Source organism: Eriocheir sinensis, chromosome 21, assembly GCF_024679095.1.
Source record: "Eriocheir sinensis breed Jianghai 21 chromosome 21, ASM2467909v1, whole genome shotgun sequence".
Taxonomy (NCBI): domain Eukaryota; kingdom Metazoa; phylum Arthropoda; class Malacostraca; order Decapoda; family Varunidae; genus Eriocheir; species Eriocheir sinensis.
In genome coordinates, this window is record NC_066529.1 from 7906750 (window position 1) to 7925580 (window position 18831).

General features: G+C 46.7%; 1 protein-coding gene across 2 annotated transcripts in view; it reads left to right on the forward strand.

Annotated features, from left to right (window-relative positions):
* LOC127001597 (uncharacterized) overlaps positions 1-18831 on the forward strand; it is a 186591-nt gene that overhangs the window by 100382 nt on the left and 67378 nt on the right. For both annotated transcript variants that reach the window (XM_050866390.1, XM_050866391.1), the window contains exon 3: positions 8499-8638. In XM_050866390.1, coding sequence (XP_050722347.1) covers positions 8499-8638 — 140 coding nt within the window. The remainder of the gene's footprint in view (positions 1-8498; positions 8639-18831) is intronic.

The window sequence follows — 18831 nt, forward strand, 5'->3', positions numbered from 1 at the left end:
TAGGAAGGAAGGAAGGAAGAAGGTCAGATGGGAGAGGAGGATGGGTAGAGGAAGGGAGGGAGAGGGAGAGAGGAAGGGAGGGAAAAGGGAGGAAATGGGAGTTGATGATTATTGATGTTAGTGAGTCAATGTGTTTGTGTGTGTGTGTGTGTGTGTGTGTGTGTGTGTGTGTGTGTGTGTGTGTGTGTTTTGGAGGATCGACTCGGCCTCAAGTTTTCACTTCCACCTGTAAATTCATCTTTTTTGGGGGTCTTTCTTTCTTTTTCTTTTTTTCTTTCTTTCTTTCTTTCTTTCTTCTACCAGTACACATGACGAAAGAGGAAAAAAAAGGAGAAATAGTAAGAGGAAGAGGAAGACGAAACGAGGAGGAGAAGGATCGAGTTGGAGGAGGAGGAGGAGGAGGAGGAGGAGGAGGAGGAGGAGGTTAGGGCCAACGAGAAGGGATTACAGAAAGAGCGAAGTGGGATTAACGAAGGTGGATTGAAAGGCTCTAGAGGTCAATTAGTGAGGGATTTACCTGGTGAGAGAGAGAGAGAGAGAGAGAGAGAGAGAGAGAGAGTTTGATGTTGTTTGTATAGGTTATTTAGGTGTAAAAATGTTAGTGTGTGTGTGTGTGTGTGTGTGTGTGTGTGTGTGTGTGTGTGTGTGTGTGTGTGTGTGTGTGTGTGTGTGTGTGTGTGTGAGGGAGGAAATGGCAGCGTAAGTCCATTGGTCGATTATTCTTAGTCTGATCAATAGAGAGACAGAGAGAGAGAGAGAACAGTAACACATTCCCACCTTTCTCTCCTCCCCTTCCTTTTATATATTTCAACAACCATCACATTATGCGTTCAACTTTCTCTCTCTCTCTCTCTCTCTCTTCTTCTTTCTTCTTTTTGTTCACCTTATCTGCACCGTTCTTTTTTTCCTTCCTTCCTCTCACCCTCCAACCTCCCCTCCCTCCCCCTCACCCCTCCTCCCTGTCCCTCCCTCCCTCACTCCCCTCCTTCTCCCCACCCCTCACTCCCACCCTCCCTCTCACCTCACTCCCTCCTCCCCACCCCTCCTCTCCCTACCCCCTCACTCCCACCCCTCATGCACTCGAAGGCAGTAAAGAAGGGCTGGCTGGCGGGCGAGACCTCAACGGGGGACCGCGAGATGAGGGCCGCGCTGCACTAAACCCCAAACACCTTATATTTTGGTCCTCATAACCCCATTCGCCGCCCGCCTCCTCACACCACAGCCCTCCCCCAGTCCCCCTTACACCCTCACCCATGCAGGCAGTCCCTCCTTCCCCTCTCCTTCCCCCTCCTCCTCCCCCAGTCAGGGTGTTAGGTACTGCATGCATGGGGAGGAAGGAAGCTGCGAAGGGGAGGTCTGGCTGAAGGTGATGGTGATGGTTGTGGTGTTGTGTGGGTGTGAATGAGGGAGTGCAGGATGTGGTGAGGGAGGAGGAGGAGGAGGAGGAGGAAGAGAAGAAGAAGAAAATGAAGGAGAAGAAGAAGAAGGAAAAAGACGACCAGGTTTGATTAAGGTGGAAGGTAATAAAGTGGAGGACAGAAAAGAAAGTAAAAAAAAAAAAGACCATGAAAAAGAAAGGATGAGAAGGAAGAGCAAGTGAAGAATGAGGAGGAGGAGGAAGAAGACGAAGAGGAGGAGGAGGAAAAGGAAGACGAAGAGGAGGAGAGTGCCAGGAGAAGAGGGCCAGGTGTTAGTGCCCTCAAAGTCGTGTATCTTGGCTTTCATCCGTGTGTGTGTGTGTGTGTGTGTGTGTGCGCGCACGTGCATTTTTTTCTTCTTTTCCGGACAAAGTTAAAAAGGAATGTTCGAAGCCAGCTGTCGTCCACCTACACACACACACACACACACACACACACACACACACACACACACACACACACACACACACACACACACACACACACACACGTAACTGGACATGGCGCAAAAGAGGAAGAATTTCTGGTTGTTACAATAAAAAGAGGAGGAGGAGGAGGAGGAGGAGGAGGAGGAGGAGGAGGAGGAGGTGTTATGAATCCTGTAGTGTATCTCCTAAACATCCTTCCTCCCTCTGGGCTTCCTACTCTCTCTCTCTCTCTCTCTCTCTCTCTCATAGTACCAACTTTGTAATTAGTTTTGGCTCAGTGTGAAGAGAGAAAGAGAGAGAGAGAAAAAGGGGCGAGACATAGGCGCAAGTTATAATCACAGTCACCACCACCACCACCACCACCACCACCACCATCACCACCACCACCACCACCAGTATACCATCTCCACCGTTACCAGCATCCCAACCGCTACCAACATCACCACCACTATTAATATCACCACCACCACTACCTCCACCACCACCACTTATTTCTCACCCCAAGCCACATATTTTTCTTAAGTGGTTCGCATTTTTACTGTTGTTTCTGGCTGGCGAGGGAGGGTGAGAGGGAGGGACGGAGGGAGAGGGGAGTAGGGAGAGAAGAAAAGAATAGAAGGAGGGTGGGAGGATAGAAGGGGAGATGAGGAGAGACGGAGGGAAGTATTGTGAGGAAAATGAAGGAAAACAATGAGATGGGTGAAAGGGAGGAAGGAAATGAAGCAGGAGAGGAAAGACGGAGTGGGAGTGAAGGAGGAAAGAAGTAAGGGAGGAAAGAAAGGAGTATTAGAGGAAAAGAGAGATAGATTGGGAGGGGAAGGAATGGAGGAAAACAAAAGGAGAGAAGGAGGTAGAAAGGTCAGGAGTGAGGGAAGGTAAGGAGTAAGGGAAGATAAGGGAGGGAGGAAAGACAAGGAAATAAGAAGAGAGGAAGGCAAGGAGAGAGAGAGAGAGAAAGAGAAGGAGCGTTAAAAGGAGAGAGAAAGGGAGGGGGGGAGGAAAAAAGGGAGGGAGTGTGGTAGGGAGGTCTTATTATACTTAAATATGAGTGGGCGAGGGGTGGTTTTAGAGAGAGAGAGAGAGAGAGAGAGAGAGAGAGAGAGAGAGAGAGAGAGAGAGAGAGAGGAAAAAGTGTGATATTTAATTATTCACCGCAATGTTCCTCGTTAGTCTGTTTGTCCCTAAAAAAAAAAAAAAACTATAATGAGAAGAAAACACAAGTAGTTCTTTCTGTCCACATTACGTTTTCTGTGTGTGTGTGTGTGTGTGTGTGTGTGTGTGTGTGTGTGTGTGTGTGTGTGTGTGTGTGTGTGTGTGTGTGTGTGTGTGTGTGTGTGTGTGTGTTTAGGAGGATCAACTCAGCCTCCAATTTTCTCTTTCATCTATAAATTCATCTTTCTTTTCTTTTCTTTCTTTCTTTCTTTCTCTTTCTTTTTTCTTTCTTTCTTTCTTTCTTTCTTTCTTTCTTTCTTTCTTTCTCTCTTTCTTCTACCAGTATACACATGACGAAAGAGAGTGTGTGTGTGTGTGTGTGTGTGTGTGTGTGTGTGTGTGTGTGTGTGTGTGTGTGTGTGTGTGTGTGTGTGTGTGTGTGTGTGTGTGTGTGTGTGTGTACTTATCGACTTAAATTAACTTTCCCCTCTCATGGCAAGCACATACACACACACACACACACACATGCATTGAAATTGCACACACACACACACACACACACACACACACACACACACACACACACACACCTCACGCTTACTCACTTATCACTCATGGTAATCTAAGAGAGGTAAGAAAGTTTCCTCCTCCTCCTCATCTTCCTCCTCCTCCTCCTCCTCCTCCTCCTCCTGATGCTTTTCTTCTTCCTCCTGTGTAGTAGGAAGAGTATCAAAGTGGAATGTGGAGAGAGAGAGAGAGAGAGAGAGAGAGAGAGAGAGACTCTCTCTCTCTCTCTCTCTCAAAACCCGAAAAATTACCCTACAGCTACCCCTATCATACTCCCTCCCTTTATTTCCCCCCTCCTCCTCCCCCCTCCCTTCCCCCCCTCCCCCATTCTCAGCACGCGACACACCCAACTCACGCATATTACATTCAATTTCCATTACTATTATTATTATTATTTCATCATCGCAGAATTATTATTAGTGCAGCGCCTCGCACGACCGACCCGGCGCCGAATAATTGCATCGCGTTATGTTATTCCTCGTTGCCTTCCCCCTCTTTCCCCCACCCTCCCCCCTTCCCCTTCCCTCCTCCCCCTTACCTACGCCAGAAGAAAGGAGAGTTAACGCCGCGTAATGATGTTAGTTACCTGTCACCTGAGCGAGTCTAATTACGCCAGGTAAAAGCCAGAAGCCGGGCAGGTGTAGGGCCGGAGGGGGAGACGGAGGGAGGGTGAGGAGAGAGGTAAGGGCGTGAGGGTGATCTGTGAGGGTAGCGGATGAGGGCAGGAGTAGGAGGAGGAGGAGGAGGAGTAAATAGAAAGAATAGGAGAAAGAGAAAAAGAAGAGGAAGAAGATGAAAAGAAAGAAAAAAAGGAAAAGTAGAAAAGAGAAGGAGTAGAAGAAAAATAAGAAGTAAAAGAAGAAAAAACACAAGAAGAAAAAGTAGAAAGAGTAAGAAAGGAAAAAGAAGTAAAAGAGTAGACAAGGAGTAGTAATAGGAAGAGGAGGATATAAGGAGGTTGTTGCAGACTTTCTTTAGCGTGTTATGGTATGTGCGTAGGAGGATAAGGAGGAGGAAGAGGAAGAGGAGGAGGAGGAGGAGGAGGAGGAGGAGGAGGAGGAGGAGGGGGAAGGGTGGTCGTTGCCTTTCTTTCACTTCTAGCAAAGGGTATTTTCCTTCCCTTATATGAGACTCCCTCCCCTTATTTTCTTTCCCTTTTTATCCACCTCCTCCCCCCCTTCCTCTCTCTCTCTCTCTCTCTCTCTCTCTCTCTCTCTCTCTCTCTCTCTCTCTCTCTCTCTCTCTCTCTCTCTCTCTCTCTCTCTCTCATACACACACACAGACACACATAATTGGTATAATGTTTACGACAGGGCAGAAGAAGAATGGGAAGAAAACGATGATGATGAGGAGGAGGAGGAGGCTATCGAGAAAAGGAGATCAAAGTGAAGGACGAAGACATGGACGAAGAGGAGGATCGAGGAGGAGGAGGAGGAGGAGGAGGAGGGAAAGAGAGAAGATGTGGACGAGAAATGAGGTGGATAATGGGAGGAAGGTTCACGAGGAGGAGGAGGAGGAGGAGGTTGTTAAGTCCCGCAGGAGATGAGATAACGAGGAGGAGAAAGACTCCCCCCTCCCTCTCCCTCTCGCCTTCTCTCCCTCTCTCTCTCTTGTTTTTCCTTCTTTCTTTCTCTCTTTTCTCCGCCTTTCTTTACCTTCTCTGCCATTCCTTTACGTCTTTCCTTAACTTTTCCTCCCTCTCCTCTCCTTTTCCTCTTTCTTTCCTCTCCTTTCCCCCTCTCTTTCCTCTCCTTTCCCTTTCTTCTCTCCTTCTTCCTGTTTTTTTTTCCTTTCAACTACACTTCTTTCACTTTTTCATACACTTTCTTCCTTCCTCTCTCCTTTCAGCACTCCTCCTCCTCCTCCTCTTCCTCCTCCTGCTCCTCTTTTCCTTTTTTTTCCCCTAGCGCCAGTCTTTTATTTTTTTTCCCTCCATATTGCCTCTTAGTTTCTTGCCTCTCTCCTCATCTACTTTTAGCTCCTCCACACCCTTCAGAGTACTTTTCTTTTTCTATCTTTATCTATCAATCTATTTATCTATCTCCATCTATCTGTTTTCTCTTCTGCTAGTGTTTTTCTCCACGTTTTCAGACTCCTTTTTTTTTCTTTCATTTTCCTCTCATTTTTCTTTTTTTCCTCTCATTTTCCTCTCATTTTTCTTTTTTTCCTTTCATTTTCCTCTCATTTTTCTTTTTTTCCTCATTTTCCTCTCATTTTTATTTTTTTTCCTCTCATTTTCCTCTCATTTTTCTTTTTTTTTTCCTCATTTTCCTCTCATTTTTCTTTTTTTCCTCTCATTTTCCTCTTTTTCTATTTTTTTCCTCATTTTTCAGACTCCTTTTTTTCCTCATTTTCCTCTCATTTTTCATCTTTCCCCCTCATTTTTCAGACTCCTTTTTTTTCTCCTCTCATTACTCTGATTCGTTTTCTCTTTCTCAATCTCTAATCTTCCTTTTGTGTGCTACTTTACTTCCTCCTCCTCTTTCTCCTCCTGTCCTTCCTCCTCCTTCTTCTTTTTCTTCTTCTTCTTCATCTTCTTCTTTTTCTTCTTCTTTTTCTTTTTCTTCTTTTTCTTTTTCTTCTTTTTCTTTTTTTTTCTTCATTTTTCTTTTCTTCTTCTTCTTCTTCTTCTTCTTCTTCTGTTTCTCCTCCTCCTCCTCCTCCTCCTCCTCTCCCTCATGGTGGACACTCACAAGCCACCAGTTCCTCCTCAATCCTCTTTGCGTTTCACCGGGTTGAGGCCTATTAACCAAACTGTGGAGGGGAGGAGGGGGGGGGAGGAAGCAGGGGGTGACAGGGTGAAGGGAGGAGGGGGGCACATATTACACCTCAGGGTCGGGTCCGCCCCCCCCTAAGGGTATGTGTGGGCGGGGGTGGGCGTCGGGGTGTCATTGTCAGTCGATCATTACCCTGGGAGACTAAAGACGCCCTCCACCCACACGGGGAGCTGGGTGACGATGGCAGGGAGGGAGGGAGGGAGGGAGAGGACATGGGGGCAAGGTAAGTGATGATGGCAGAAAGGGAGGAAGGGAGGAAGATGACAAGGGAGGGAGATGGGAAGATGACAAGGAAGGGAGGGAGGGAGGGAGAAAGATGACAAGGAAGAGAAAGAAAGGAAGAGGACACGGAAGCGAAGGAAAGGAAGAGGATAAGGAAGCGAAGGAATGGGAGGTAATAAGGAAGCGAAGGAAAGGAAGTGAAGAAAAGGGAGAGAACAAGGAAGTGAAGAAAAGGGAGAGAGAGAAAGAAAGAGATAGAGAAGGAAGAACAGCAATGAGGATGTGAAAGAAGATGGTAAGGGAAGGAAGGAGGCAGGGAAGGGGTGTTAGGAGAGAGGAAGAGAGGGAGAAAATAGGGAGAAGGAGAAAAGAAAGGTAGATGATGAGGGAGTGGAAAAAAAATAAGGGAAGAGGAAGAGAGATAGAGAGAGAGAGAGAGAGAGAGAGAGAGAGAGAGAGAGAGAGAGAGAGAGAGAGAGAGAGAATGCTGAAGGTCTAAATGATGACGATGAAGATGAGTAAGAAAAATATTTGTGGTGAGGGTTATGGTGTATGGAGGAGGAAGAAGAAGAAAAAGAAGAAGAAGAAGAAGAAGAAGAAGAAGACACGGAGAGCTATAATAGTGGAGTAGAAGTAGGGATGAGAGGGTAGGTGGATGATCTTACCTCCCTCACCCCATCCTACCCCACCCCACCTCCACCCTTTCCTCCACACTGTTCTCTCCGTCTCCTCCCTCCGATGTCTCCACTAATTGGATATGCAAATGAAGTGGAGGGAATACTAAGGATACTCATTAGATACTTTCACTCGCGGTGGAGAAGGAGGAGATGAGGGATGCTGCGGGGAGGGATGGAAGGAGATGGATGGATGGATGGATGGGTAAAGGGAGGGAAGGAGGGAGAGAGGGAAGGAGGTCTCAACGGTCCCAACATCCATCATTACTTCTCTCCCTAAGTCTTTCTCTCCCTTCCTCCCTTCCGTCCGCGGGTGTCACGCTGCTCACCACACCGCCACTTGGGGTCGTCTAGGGTGTTGCGTCAGGGTGTTACAGGGTGTGGGGGTGAGAGGGGCGGGGTGTCGTGTGTACAAGGGGTGGTTGGCGCAACACCTCGAAGCCTTGAGTTCGTGTTTGTGTTAAGGCCGCGGCGCCACAAACTGCTTCTTTACAGCGTCTTCTTTGGCGGACGTCTTGCTTGTTCGATTTTTTTTTCTTTCTTTTTTTTTTTTAGTTATTTGTATCGTTCATTTTTGTTGTTTACGTAAGGCTTATTTATTGTTGTTATTTTAGGTGTCATGTTGATAGGCCAGACAGCAGCATCCCGGCATGACACACACACACACACACACACACACACACACACACACACACACACACACACACACACACACACACACACACACACACACACACACACACACACACACACACACACACTATAAAAAGTATTGAATCTATCCCCTAAGTACAAATAAAGATGATAAATAAATCTGTAATTAACTCTGCACTCTGTCATTGATCCATACTACTCCTGTTGCAAGACGGAAGAAAACAACAAAGAAAAAGTCACCATACAGATAGATAAATAGATAGATAGATAGACGGATAGATAAAGAGAGAAAGATAAAAGTTTGTCTGGCAAAATGTTGTTAGGCGCGTAGAATAAACAAATGGACTCGCCACCGGCCACCAATTTGTTATTTCATAATGGCGTTGGCGCGGCGTGCAGCAGTGTGGACATTTTGTGCCGCCTCGTGCCGCGGGTGTAGGCCTCCCCGTGCCCCGTGTGTCCCTGTAGTGTGTGAATAAGTGAGCGCCAGCAATTACTGTCCGTCCCCAGCACCAGCCCGCCGCATCCCCGGGCCTGGGGCTGCGGTGACCACGCGTCCTTCCCCGCCTGCTGTGGCCTTGCCTTATGCTCTTCTCTCTCCCACAGACCGCGAGGTGCGCCCCTGCCACCGCCCCAGCAACTCCCTGCGGTCCAGCAAGGTTCCTCTGGCCACCTGGGAGCCGTTCTTCTGCGTGCTCCTTCAGGATGAGAAGACCTTCACCTCCTACCGCTCCGAGGAGATGGCGGTGAGTGTCCACATCGCGTTCTGTTGGTGGTGGTCTTTGTTGGTCATGTTGGTGGGGGGTAGGGGGGGAGAACGACCATCCGGTTCTGCAAGGGTCGTGCGCTGTGGCTCCTCCTGCGGCGCCTGTGGGAGTGTTGCAGGCCCTGAATGCCGCTTCGGGTTACGGCCACAAGTACTACATTCTCTTAGTGGCTCCTGTGGCGGCTACTTCATGAGGACTGACTGTATGGAGAGGGGGGAGGGGGAGCTGTGCGTACCTGAGAGAGAGAGAGAGAGAGAGAGAGAGAGAGAGAGAGAGAGAGAGAGAGAGAGAGAGAGAGAGAGAGAGAGAGAGAGAGAATTATGTTTTCCGTCGGGGCACAGGTATACAGGTAGGCCGGGGCGGGGCGGGGCGGGGTGAGGGGGGGGGCGGGAAAGGCTCACCCACCGTCGTAAGTGCTCATTACCTGCCCAAATTACCCCCGCCTCGGCCCATCGACTTAAATCATGAGCTACAGAGATGAATAAGAGCGAAGATGAGTCTCGCTGATGCTGGGCGCTGCTACTCTGGGCGAAGGAGGAGGAGGAGGAGGAGGGGAGGCGAAGTTAGGGGAGAGAAAGTGATATAGGAAAAGAAAGAGGATGTTTATAATGAATACATGAAATTATCTAGAAATTCAGAGGAGGAGGAGGAGGAGGAGTAGGAGGACGAGTAGGAGATGGAGGAGAGAGAGGAGAAGTTAAGTTTGAGGAGGTGGAGAAAGAGGTGAAAGATGAATAGGAAAAGAAAGTGGATGTCACGAAGGTTTACATAAAATTAGCTAGAAATACACACCACTCAGCCTCATTGGTCCTTTCGGGTGGTCTGCTCCAAACCTAATTACGCCGCGCACACCTGCAGCGTCCAAATAACTTCAAGGGGCTTTTCGGGCGTGTTAGTAAGTGTCGCCCTCAGCGTGGTGGCGACTGCGCGGCTCCTTGCTCGTCCGGTTAAGCTAAAAGTCGTTCGGTGGAGTCCGGTATGCTCGTTTCGGCCGGCACCTCTCTCTCTCTCCCCTTAGTCCCCCGAGGCAAGGTTTCTTATGAATGTGATGTTCAGTACTACGCGTTTTCTCTACCACAGAATTCATTGATGTACATATTTGTATTATTCTAATTTTCTCCAACTTTTTATTTTTATTTTTTTAATTTTTTTTACAAGGGAGACAGATCAAGGAAAAAAAAAAAAGACCCTCAAATTGCTGCTCCAGGGAAAAAAAATACAGAACGAGATGCCTATTTATAAACTCCTGTATTTTTAAACTTTTCGTAACTTCTATTTCAAAACTTTTCTCAAATTTTCCTTCTAAACTTTTCTGAACAATTCCATTCTATTATTTTTTTTTCTCTAAATTCTTCTACTTCCAAACTTTTCTATTTCAAAACTTTTCTTAAATTTTTTTCTAAACTTTTCTTAACCAATCCATTTTAAACTTTTTCTAAACTACTCTAATTTAAAACTTCTCTAAAATTTTCTCTAAACTTTTCCTAGCCATTCCATTATAAAATTTTCTTAACTAATCTGCTTCTAAATCTCTCTATTTCAAAACTTTTCTAAACTTCCAATTCAAACTTTTCCAACTCCACTTCCCTCTCCATCCTCTTGTTCTCCTTCCTCTCAACCTTTTCCTCTATTTTCTCCTTTCCTTCCCTCCTTCTCTACCACTTCACCACAACAGAATTCTACAACCCTCTCCTTCTCCTTCTCTTTTTTTAACTTTTCACTCCATTCTTTCCCTCGGCGTGTGTAGCATGATACCAGTAACGACTTATTTTCAACCTCGCATCGCTGAGTGTATTTGCAGGAAGGCCTTGTCGCTTGAATCTGGAGGGCTTCAAGTTTTATTCTTTTTTTTCTTCTTTTTTTTTTGTGACATTCTAAGCGAAACATGAAGGCCAGAGTTTTGCTTCCTGTTCTGTCATTATTCTTCCCCTCAATGAAACCTTTATAAAAAAAAAAATGGAAGCTGCGTCTTGACCGTGGGAAGGGAATATAAGATTAACATAGACAAACATATCTGACGTTTTAGAGATTTAGGATAAGTTTTAATTCTGCTGCATGTTTGTTCGTCTCATGAGAAGAGGAGAAGGAGGAGGAGGAGGAGGAGGAGGAGGAGGAGGAGGAGGAGGAGGAGGAGGAGAGAACGTGAGTGGTGATGCTCAAGAAAGGTGAAGGCCGTCGCTGTCTGGACGAGAGAGAGAGAGAGAGAGAGAGAGATGAAAACAACTCGTACACAAAACACACAAAAACAAGAATAGCAAGAAAACAAAATAACAAAAAATAACAAACTACCACCACCACCACCACCACCATCCACTACACTCTCCCACACTAATCCAGGTGAACCCGTAACACCTGTAGCACCGATGCGGGTCAGGTGAGGAATTTAAAGGGCTGAGACGACGCGTGACTGGGAGGGGAAGGGGAAGGGCTGGCCGGAGGGGGTGGAGGTGGAGGAGGGTGGGTAAGGGAGGAGGGCTTTGGGAGGAGAAGAGAATAATTGTAGTGGTAAAGTATATGTAAGAGGAGGAGGAGGAGGAGGAGGAGGAGGAGGATAAGAATAAAAATGAATAGGAAAGGAAGAGGAATAGGAGAATTAAAAAAGAAGCCGGACTTGGGGCGATTACTTGTGTTATGTAATCGATTACGATTACTTCATATTTTCTCGATTACGATTACAATAAAATTAGGTGTAATCGATTACGATTACATGATGTTTTAATCGTGATTACAATCGTGATTACAGGAAGGACTGAAAGGTGAACACATGTACCATACTGAATATTTAATTGGTTGAATTACTACAGATATTTAGAGTACATACTTGCTGTACGAGAAACTATTAACTAAAACTTTGCTAATATAATCGCAAAAGTAATCACGATTACGATTACATTTTTAATGTATTCGAATACGATTACGATTACTTAACAAAAAACAAGAGGGTAATCGATTACGATTACTTGAAAAACTGTAATCGATTGTAATCGATTACGATTACAGAATACGATTACCCCGTGTCTGGAAGAAGCATAAGAATGAGGAGGAGGAAGAGGAAAAAGGAAAGAAGAAAAACAAAGATAAAGAAAGGGAAGGAAATGACGAGGAGGAAACAGAGGGCGAAGAGGAGGAGGAGGAGGTGGACGAGGTGAAAAAGAAGAGGAGGAGGAGGAGGAAGAGGAGGAGGAGGAGGACAGGAAGAGACAAAACAAATGAGGTATGGGTTTGAGTACTGCCTTGCCTTCTACTATCTCCCATCCATTATTCTCCCTCCCATTCCCCTGCACATCCTTTCACCCCTTCCTTCCAGCCTATCCCACTCATCTCCCCTTCTTCTCCCCACCGTAACCTCCCCTACATGACCCTCCCCAGGCAACGCACCCCGCCGGACCCCATGTAACCCAACCTAACCCAACCTTACCCAACCTTACTCAACCTTACTTCACATCAGCCTGCCTCAGTCCCTTTCCTTCCTCCTTCTCCTCCTCCTCCTCCTCCTCCTCTTCTTCTTCTCCTCCCTCCCCTCGCCCCGCCCCGCCCCCTTTCTCTTCTTCAAACTCGCTGACCCCCTCGAGGTTTAAAACGCAAGAGGTAGCCCAGGGGAGGCGTACACACACACACACACACACACACACACACACACACACACACACACACACACACACACACACACACACACACACACACAGGGAAGGTAAGACGCGCCTCAATAATTATATATATAATTATTAATGATACCTGTATTCCTCTCTAGAGCTGAACCTACTCACCTGTGTGGAGGAGGAGGAGGAGGAGGAGGAGGAGGAAGGGAAAGAGGAGGAACAGACAGGCTTGCTTTTCTTCCTTCCTTCGTTCCTTCCTTCCTTCCTTCCTTCCTTCCTTCCTTCCTCTCTCCTTCCGCCTTCTCATTCTTCCTCCTCCTCCTCATCCTTGACGGTTCTTCTTTGTGGAGAAATATAAAGAAAGAAATAGTATTATTTTCCTTTGTTTTCTTCATTCCCTCCTTCCTTCTTTCCTTCTTCACTTCCATCCTTCCCTCCCTCCCTTCTGTTTCCCTCCAACTTTAATCCTCTCTCCCATCCTCTTTCCAATCTGTATTTCTTCCTTCATTCATTCACTCACTCACTTATTCATTTCCTCTTCTTTCATTCTTCCTCAAACCCTCCTTTTTTCCTCCCGCTCTCTCCTTCCCTCCACCTCCCTCTTCACGATTCTTGTGTGGAGGTAAAAGAGTCTCTGAAATATTATTGGCCGCCCCAAAATAGGTCACAGCGGACGGAGGGAGAGTTTCCGGGAAGGTGTGCTTGAGGCAGGTGAGGGAGAGCCAGGGAGAGGAGAGGACGGGAGAGAAGAGTGGAGAGGAGAAGTGAGGCAGGTGAGGGAGAGCCAGGGAGAGGAGAGGAAGGGAGAGAAGAGGGCAGAGGAGGAGAGGAGTGAGGCAGGGGAGGGAGAGCCAGGGAGAGGAGAGGAAGGGAGAGAAGAGGGGAGAGGAGAGAAGTGAGGCAGGGGAGGGAGAGCCAGGGAGAGGAGAGGAAGGGAGAGGAGAGGAAGGGAGAGAAGAGGAGTGAGGCAAGGGAGGGGAGGATGTAAGTGGCATGGAGGAAAGGAGAGAAGAGAGGAAGTACGATGAGAGAGAGAGAGAGAGAGAGAGAGAGAGAGAGAGAGAGAGAGAGAGAGAGAGAGAGAGAGAGAGAGAGAGAGAGAGAGAGAGAGAGAGAGAGAGAGTTTTATTTTATCTTTTCATATTTATTTAGATTTGTTTGTATGTTTATTTTTTTTTCCTTCACGTATTTAATTTATTTTCAGTTTATATTTTTCTTTCTTTGTTTTTCCTCCTCCTCCTCCTCCTCCTCCTCCTCCTCCTCCTCCTCCTCCTCTTTCTTCATAAAAATAGTGAGCCAAATGATGAATATGTATGTCGGTCGATGTCGAGAGAGAGAGAGAGAGAGAGAGAGAGACTGAGCTTATACAAACGAGGACGTCAACAAAGCCGTCTCTCTCTCTCTCTCTCTCTCTCTCCTCCTCAAAACTGCATCCTCGACCCCTTCCTTTCCTCCCCTGCGGCCTCTTCCTCCTCTCTCTCTCTCTCTCTCTCTCTCTCTCTCTCGTTTTTTTTTTTTTTGAGCATCGTCTTTCCTCTGAAGTTCTCGTGTCTCTTTAAATATTTGGGTCTTCCCTTTCTCTGCGTTTCCGTTTTCTTCGTTTCCTGGTTGCCTTGTGTTGCGTTGTGTTTCCTGGCGATGATTTATTCCCTCCCTATTTACCCATTTGTTGTTTTTTTCCTTAAAGTGTTTCATATTTTTTTCCCTCATTTTTCTCTTAATTTTCACTTGATCATCATTAGTTCCTCTTTTTATCCGTTAACTTTTCTAAGTCAACCTTTTTTCTTTTTTTATTTCTCTAAGAAGTTCCTGTCTCTTAATTTTCTCTTAGAAGTTATGATCTCCTAATGTCTAAGTCAACCTTTTTTTCTTTTTTTCACTAAGAAGTTCCTATCTTTTACTTTTCTCTAAGAAGTTATGATCTAATGTGTCTGTTCGTTCACTTATTTTTTCATCTGCATTGATTCCGATACTCACCTGTCTCATCCGTGATCAATAGACACACCTGCTTAAAACTATTACATTACACGGAAGAAAGAAAAGGTAGATAAACTTACCCCGTACATACCCTCGTGGCAGCCAGCACGGGAGCCCACCTGTCTTACCTGTGTTCTCCTTACCTGCCGAAGACTGACCTAGCGTGTATGTTTCAAGCGTGTACCGTACCTGTGTTGATTTTTCATTGTGGTCAGTTTGTGTTTGTGTGTTTGTTTTAGAGAGAGAGAGAGAGAGAGAGAGAGAGAGAGAGAGAGAGAGAGAGAGAGAGAGAGAGAGAGAGAGAGAGAGATGTTTGCATGGCTCCTTCATCACTGACTCATTGTTCCTTGCGCCCTCCTCCTCCTCCTCCTCCTCCTCCTCCTCCTCCTCCTCCTCCTCCTCCTGGTAGTTTCCCTCATTCATTCCCTCTCCACCCTTTTGTTTTCCCTCCTCTCAATCTTTTCCTCTATTTCCTCCTATTCTTTCCTCCTTCTCTACCTCTTCACCACAACAGAACTCACCCTCTCCTCCTCCTCCTCTTCCTCCTCTTTTTTTCAACTTTTCACTCCATTCTCTCCCTCTTCTCCGTTTTCTTTTTCATCTTCTTTTCTTTAGTCTTCCCTCGCTAATCATTATTGGATTCTACTCTTTGGTGTATTGTTACCTTTGATGTGTCCTCCGAGCCCCTTCAAGCACGCCACGAGGAGGAGGAGGAGGAAGAGGAAGAGGAAGAGGAGGAGGAGAAGGAGAAAGAAGAGAAAGAGGAGGAGGACCATCAACTATAACCACCTCTCGATTGTTGGTTCTAGGGAGATAAGGCGTATTGATAGCTCCTCCTCCTCCTCCTCCTCCTCCTCCTCCTTCTCCTCCTCCTCAATCTCCCGCCTCGCCAATACCGGAGACACTAAAGCTTGTCCGTGGGAGCCGCAGCGTCGCGACCGAAGTTGTAAAAAGAGGATGAAGAGGAAGATAAGGAATGAAGGAGGACGCCGACTCGGGAGGGAAGAGGAAGGAAGACGAAGGAGGAGGAGGAGGAGGAGGAGGGACATCATATCTTCCTCCATATTTTCGTCGCCAACACAATTTTCTTTCATCTTTTTTTATCATGTCTTTGTTTTTGTTTGCTTCTTCCAATTTTATTTATCTTATCTTCTTTTTTCTTATTTTTCTATCTTTTCTTTCTTTCATCTTTTTTTTCAACTTTTTTATCGTGTTTTTGTTTTTGTTTTGCTTCGTCCAATCTTATCTTATCTATCTTATCTCCTTTTTTTCTTATTTTGCTGTCTTGTTTTTTTTCTCCCTCCTCCTCCTCCTCCTCCTTGCCTCTTTCCTTTCCTCCATTTTTTTTTTGTGTTCTTCCTCTTCCTCGTTCGTCTTTTCTCTGGTTATCTCTTCTTTCTCGTGTGTCTTTTTCTCTTTTTTTTGTTCTTTTTCTCTCCTCTCCCAAGTTTCGTTCTGTTGTGTATGTCTTCCTCCTCCTGTTCTCCATTTTTCTTTTCTCTCCCTCGTTCTCTTTTTTTTTTCCTATATTTCCTCTTTTTCTCTTCTTCATCCCTTTCTTATCTTCTTCCCTTTCATTTTCCCCTCTCTTCATCTTTTTTGGTTACTTCCACTCCGTTTATTGTTTTTTTATCTTTCCTCCTTTCTACCTCGATTTCGCTTTCCTTCCTTCCTTCCTTCCTTCCCTCCTTCCTTCTTTTCTTCTTTTCTTTCTTCTTCTTTCCTTCCTCCTTTTTTCATTTTATCCCTTCTACGTTTCCTCCAGTTCCTTCAGTTTCGTTTTACTCCTTTTCTCTTCCTCTTTCTCATTTGTTGTCTTTCTTACTTCCTCCACAGTTTTCCTCTTCTCTTTTCTTCCCTCTTCTCTTCCTTCCCATTCCTCCCTTTCTTCTCTATTCTCTCGCTTATTCTTTTCTTTTTCATTTTCCTCTCCTCCTCCTCCTCCTCCTCCTTCCTCCTCCTCCTCCTCATCCTTCTTCCTCCTCCTCCTCCTCCTCCTCCTCCTCCTCCTCCTCCTCCTCCTCCTTCCCCCCGCGTCATATCTCCTCCGCCAGCCCGCCGAGAAAGGGGAACCATATTCGAAAAGGACCCATTCCAGGCGGACACATTACACCATAATAGTCCTTTCTTCCCTCCTCCTCCTCCTCCTCCTCCTTGCTGCTGCTCCTCTTCCTCCTCCTCATTGCCCTCCTACCTCCGTGTTTCCCTCCTTTTATCGCTTCCTCCCTCCCTCCCTCCCTCTTTCCTTCCGTCCCTTTAGCTTGTTGCCATGTCCTTCCTCCTCCTCCTCCTCCTCCTCCTCCTCCTCCTCCTCCGCCTCTTTTACCTTCATTTGTTGTGTCTTATTGGTCTTTTATTCCTTCCTCCCTACCTCTGCTACTATGGAGGAAGAAGAGGAAGAAGAAGAAGAAGAGGAGGAGAAGGAGGAGGCGGAGGCGAAATAACCTGTGCAGTCTCATGGTTTCAGGAATTTTTTAAGTGGTAATTACAGGCCAGATGGTGGTGATTGTGGTGGTGGTGGTGTAGCTTATGTAGGAGTCGTGGTGGTGGTGGTGCCAGTAGCAATAGTAGTAGTAGTAGTAGTAGTAATAGTTGTAGTAATAGTGGTGGGCTGGGTTTTAGTAGCAGTGGTGGTGGTAATAATGGTGGTGGTGGAGGTGGTGAAGGTGGTGGTGGAGGCAGCTGTTGGAGTACTTATTCTGATGGAGGGGCGGTGATGATGGTGATGATGATGGTGATGGTGGTGATGATGATGATGATGGTGATGGTGGTGATGATGATGATGATGGTGGTGGATAGTGTTACTCCTCTCCTCCACTCACCACCACCACCACCACCACCACCACCATCACCGTTGACCAGTACCACCAACACCACCACCACCACCACGAACACCAACCAATACTACCACAACACCACCACCACCAACAACAACAGCAAGTCAACACCACCACAACACCACCACCACCACAACACCAGTAGCACCACCATCACCACCACCTGACGTCGTGACCGAAAGGTGGGTGGGCGTGGCGAGGAGGAGGAGGAGGAGGAGGAGGGAGACAGTAGGAAAGGAGAAAAGATGAGAGGAGATAAAAAACGAACGGGATGGAAAAATAGGAGATAAAGAGAGGTAAGGGAGAGGAAGGGAGGGAAGGGAAGAGGGGAAGAAAGGAAAAAGGGGAATAAAGGGAGGGAAGGAAGGAAGGAAGGGAGGAGGCTCAGGGCGTGGTCATTGAAGGGGGAAATAGACTATCAAATCAAACTTGGTGGGTAAGGGCGTGGCTGAAGGGAGGGAAAGAAAGGGAGAGAGGGAGCATAGCAGAAAGGGAGGAGAAACAAGTGAGGAAAACAGACAGGGAGAAGGGAAATAGGGTAGGAAAAAGGGCGAAGGGAGAGAGACAGGGAGGGGGACAATGTAGCAGGAAGGAAGGGAGGAGATAGAAGGGAGAGAAATACACAGGGAGAAAGGGAGGAAGAACAAAATGGAAAGATGAAGTGAAATCTAGGGAGAGAGGGAGCGTAGCAGGAACGAAGGGAGGAAAGTGAGGGAGGGCAATAGCAAGGGAGGAAGAAAGGGCGAAGGGAAAACAAACGGAATAGGGAGAAAGGGAGCGTAGCAGGAAGGGGGAAGAAATAAGAGAGGAAAAGAGACAGGGGAGAAGGAAGGAAAGGGTGAGAGAAGGAGCAAAGGGAAGGGAGAACAAAGTGGAAAGATGGAATGAGATAAAAAGGGAGAGGGAGGGGAGGGAGGATGACAAGAAGGGAGGAGAGAGGAGGAGGGGAGGGACGGAGGAAGAAGAAGAGGGCGTAATTGAGGGACAGAGAGAAAGAGAGAGAAAGAGAGGAGAGGAGATAAAGGAGAGGGGTGGGAGAGGGAGAAGATGTAGGGAGAGAGTGATGGAGTGGCAAGGGTCAGGGTGTTCGACAGGGAGAGGTCAGGAGGGGGGGGGAGGGAGGGAGTAGAGGGGGTAGGGAGTACAGTGGTCACTCCCTCCATTCTCTTCTTCCTCCCCTTCTTCCAATCTCTCCATTCTTCTCCCTTCTTCCTCCATCTGTATGAGAGGAAGAGGAAGGGAGAGAGGGAGAGGAGATTAAAAAGAAAAAAAAAAGAATATTAGCAAGTAGGTGTGTGTGTGTGTGTGTGTGTGTGTGTGTGTGTCATCTTACTGGTCAGTGGAGTACTCTCATTACATCTCGGAAGGGGGGGCGTGGGGGGGCGGGGGTAGGGGGAAAGGTGTCGCCCAGAAAAGTGCTCCTTCCTCCTCCGCTGACCGCCCCCTCTACCCCCCCCCTCCTCCCTCCCCTCCCAGCCTCCTCCTCCCCTCTCTAATGGGTGTTTGTACTGGCCGTAATGACTCTTGTTCTCCTCTTCCTCCTTCTTTTTCATTACTTTTCTTCTTTTTTTCTTTTTCCTCTCTTCTTTTTCTTCTTTTTCTTTCTTCTTCTTTTTCTTTCTTTCTTCTTCTTTTTCATTACCTATTCATTTCTTCTTCTCCTTCTTCGTTTTCATTACCTATTCTCTTCTTTTTTTTCTTCTCTTTTTTTTATATTCTTTCCAAATCGACATCTTTTCCTCTGCATGCTTTAACAACG